General features: G+C 53.8%; 1 protein-coding gene across 1 annotated transcript; it reads left to right on the top strand.

Annotated features, from left to right (window-relative positions):
* The first annotated feature begins 1,492 nt into the window (after window positions 1-1,492).
* LOC123106939 (cytochrome P450 76M5) lies at window positions 1,493-3,341 on the top strand. The gene is made up of 2 exons (XM_044528968.1): window positions 1,493-2,377; window positions 2,485-3,341. Exons 1-2 carry the CDS (start codon window positions 1,511-1,513, stop codon window positions 3,100-3,102), a joined length of 1,485 nt encoding a protein of 494 aa, XP_044384903.1. The 5' UTR covers window positions 1,493-1,510; the 3' UTR covers window positions 3,103-3,341.
* Window positions 3,342-4,297: the final 956 nt, after the last annotated feature.

Genomic DNA, 4,297 nt, shown 5'->3' with positions numbered 1-4,297 from the left:
TTCGAGTCCTTATTGTGCAATTTCTTCTCTTAGTCTAATATGTAACACAAACAACCAATGAAAAAAAAAAGATGACTACAAAACATTGTGTGCAATGAAACGACCTACGAGAAAATAAATGCGTGATTTTTGTGACTTATGTGGGTGGGTAATTATTATCAACTTCGGGTGCAACTAAGAGCATCTCCAACAACCGCGCCAAAATATGTGCGCGCGCGGTAAACTGATTTTTTTAGCGCGCGTGGGATGTTTTCGCGCGCTCCAGCGGTGGCGGGAAACTAGCGCGCGCGAGAAAAGACGGCAGCTTGCGCAGTACATTTGGCGCACCTATAAATTGCGGCACTTGCCACGCGGCAATCCACATTGCCACGCACGCTCTTCTCCACTTTCTCGTAGCTCCCTTTGCTTTCTAGCTGCTGCAGAACCCCCCACCGACGCGCCACCATGCCGCCGCGCCGCCGAGGAGCGTCAGGCTACCGCGGCGTCCGCCAGCGCCCCAACGGCTGGTACTACGCCGAGATTCGGTCCGGCGACGTTCGGCTCGGCCTCGGCACCTTCGAGACTGTGCACAAGGCTGCCTGCACGTACGACGTGGCGGCGTGGCGCCTAGATAGGCCGCGCGCGCAGATAAACTTTCAGGACGTCCACACGCGCCAGCAGGCGCAGGACGTCGCCCCTTCGCCTCGTCTTATCACGGACCAGGACCGTGCGGAGCACACTCGGCGGCAGCGCCGTCTCCTCATCGTCGAGGAGGACGAGCGAGGCATGGCGGAGTAGCGCCGGCGCCACCTGAAGGACGTCGCCAACAAGCAAGCCTACCGGGCAGAGAGGACGGCAAAGCGCCGCGCGGATCGGTTGAACAGGCGTCGGCGGAAGGCCCTGGCGTTATCGCAGTGCGATATCGTTGAAGCAAGTGGGCAGTCGATCTTTACGAATAATGATCATTGTTGGGAGGACATGTGGCTCGATACCCCGGAACAGACCAGCGAGGATGATAATGATGATGATTAGGACGACTGGGAGTAGCTTGTAGTTGCACTATCTAGTCGTTTTTTATGTCGTTGCATCGTAGTTTTATCTATCTATACTATGGAACTATGTAAAATATCTATGTATCATTTTTTTTTAAATATGTATGCAATGTCCGTGTGATAGCACGCGCTGCATTTTAGCACGGCCGCTGGAGCTACGCGCGCTAAATTTTATCGCGTCTGCTGAAGCCAGCGTTGCCCGCCGCGCTAAATCAGATGATGGACGTGCTGCAAAGTACTTTTTAGCACACCGCGTGTTGCACGGCTGTTGGAGATGCTCTTATAACTAGCAAGGTGGGTAATTACAATCTACTTCTGTTTTTTTACATGGTTTACTATCTACTTCTGGATGGATGAAAAAATCGAAGAAACCCACCATATAGATTTTACTATCGCAGTTGCTCCATGTATATAAGTCGTACTGCGTTCAATCAATTGCGCCAACAGCCCATCGCATCGTGAACTTGTAGCAAGCGAAAATGGAAGCTTCGTACATGCTATGGCTTGTGTACGTTTCACTCGCCTCTTGTGTCCTCTACAAACTCTTCCTTGTAGGCAGTAAGAGTTCGCGGCTGCCGCCGGGCCCGACGCCGATCCCTCTCCTCGGCAACATCTTTGACATCCAAGGCGATCTGCACCAGGCCCTTACCAGGCTCGCCGGGGTGCACGGCCCCATCATATCCATCAAGCTCGGCGCCACCACCGCCGTCGTGGCCTCGTCCGCCGCGTGCGCCCGCGACGTGCTGCAGAAGTACGACCACCTCCTGGCGGCGCGGTCCGTCGCCGACGCCGCGCGCGCGCTGGGCAACCACGAGCACTCCATCATATGGCTGCCGTCCAGCAGCCCGCTGTGGAAGCGCCTCCGCGCCGTGTGCACCAACCACCTGTTCTCGGCGCACGCCCTCGACGCGGCGCGCGCGGTGCGGGAGGAGAAGGTGAGGGGCCTGGTGGGCTGCATCCGCGGCCATGCCGGGGAGACCGTGGAGGTCGGCCGCGTCGTGCTCTCCGGGCTGTTCAACATCGTCTCCAGCGTGCTGTTTTCCGAGGAGGTGGGCGACCTGAGCTCAGACCGGGCGCAGGGTCTCGAGACGCTGACCAACGACCTCCTCATGGAGCTCATCAAGCCGAACATGTCGGACCTCTTTCCCGTGCTCTCTGTTCTTGACTTGCAGGGCCGCCGCCGCAGTACCGTCGAGCATCTGAGGAGGTTCTTTGACTTCTTTGACCCGATTATTGAGCGTCGTATGAAGGCCGGAGGTGAAAGGCAGGGGGATTTCTTGGATGTGCTACTCCAGCTTCACTCGGTGGATCAGCTCAGCATTCAGACAATCAAGTCCTTTCTTTTGGTATGCTTGACTTCTGAACTGAAGAATAAACTGATCTTTGAAGATCCGAGGAAGTGGACACAAATGAGAAATCCGAGCTAACCAGAAAAATGTCGCGTGTTTTGCAGGATCTGTTCATAGCAGGGACAGAGACAAACGCTCTCACCGTGGAGTGGACGATGGCCGAGCTACTTCGGCACCCGGCCGTCATGTCAAAGGTTCGCGCCGAGCTGCAGGGAGTGGTTGGTGCAAAGCAGTATCCCGACGAATCCGACATCAGCAGGCTGCCGTATCTCCAGGCCGTGCTGATGGAGAGCATGCGCCTACACCCGCCAAGCCCGCTCCTGATACCGCACCAGGCCATGGTCGAAGGCGCGGAGGTCGGGGGCTTCGTGGTGCCCAAGGGCGCCATGGTGATCGTCAACCTGTGGGCCGTCATGCGCGACCCGGCGACGTGGACGCTGCCCGAGGAGTTCATGCCGGAGAGGTTCGTCGGGGCGGACATGGACTTCCGGGGCAAAGACCGGTTCGAGTTCATGCCGTTCGGGGCGGGGAGAAGGGCCTGCCCTGGTATGCCCATGGCGACAAGGGTTGTGACCCTCATCCTCGCGTCCCTGCTGCACAGGTTTGAGTGGAGGCTGCCAGAGGGGATGCAGCCGTGCGACGTGGATGTTCGGGACCGGTATAGGATGTCTCTCAATATGGTCACGCCAATCAAGGCCGTGCCACTGCCATTATTCTCGTGATGGATTGTTGTCGTTGGTTGTCTGCGTAGATGTAGTACGCGTGCACTGTTCGTTTGCGTATGTGGTATCAGCAGTTTGTGTTGGCATGAACAAGGGAGACGTTCAGATCACAAGTGTAGTAGTAATGAATAGGTAAGTGATGATAATGAATAAATGTACACGTGTTTTTTTTTTGAAATAACCACATGTATTCCATTAGTAGACAAACTTATTATAAATGTACAAGTGCTTTGGGTAAACTATCAAGCATTGAAGTTAAAGAACAGTTGTGGTGTCGTCGCTCTAAAGAAAGGAGCGATGTTGGAAGCTTCATCGTTAGAAGAACAATTGTGGGCTTTCCTATGGAATTGGAAGTTGAAGGTGGTACCAAAGGTACGCTTGTTGTGTTGGACGGTTTGTTTTTTCTACGAGAAACTTCTAATCTATTCATCTTTAAACATAGCAGTACAAAGAACAATATAGTTAATAAAAATTACAACCGTGTCCATGGACCACCTAGCGACGACTACACGCATTGGAGTGAGCCGAAGGCGCGCCGACGTCATCACCTCTCCCTCATCGGAGCCGGACAAACTTTGTTGTAGTAGATAATCAGGAAGTCGCCGTGCTAAGGCCTCATAGGACCAACGCACCAGAATAGCAACCATCGCCGATGAAGAAAGTCGTAGATCAGAAGGATCAAACCTGTAAACACTTAAACGAAGACTGACGAAGATCGGATCCAAATAGATCCACCGAAGACTAGCACCGAGCGAAATCCGCAAGATCCGACAGAGACAAACCTTCACACGCCCTCCAATAATGCTAGACACACCATCGGGATGGGGATAGAATGTGGGAGACATCATTCTTACTAAGAGACATCACCGCCACCACACAGCCCCAACCAAGACGCTGACTCTAAGAAGAAAGAGAACGGCAGTGGCGGAGCCAAGGGGGGGCGAGCAGGGGCCTGGCCCCCCCTAATGGTCGAACGATACTATGTAATTAGCGATACGAACGCTCGTATTCCTTAGACTTATACGTTTCTGGCCCCCCCTATGTCACAGCGTGAATTTGTAAAAAAGAGAAAAGGCCCATGTGAAGCCCACACTAGCGGCCAGGTTTCGCTCTAGTCCCATAGTTTCTCTGGGCTTTGCGTTCTCGCATGATTAGCCTGTACGTGGATTAGGCTTATAAGAAAAACCTGTACGTG

This window comes from Triticum aestivum, chromosome 5A, assembly GCF_018294505.1.
Source record: "Triticum aestivum cultivar Chinese Spring chromosome 5A, IWGSC CS RefSeq v2.1, whole genome shotgun sequence".
Classification (NCBI taxonomy): domain Eukaryota; kingdom Viridiplantae; phylum Streptophyta; class Magnoliopsida; order Poales; family Poaceae; genus Triticum; species Triticum aestivum.
This window is presented reverse-complemented; position numbering and strand designations above follow the sequence as displayed.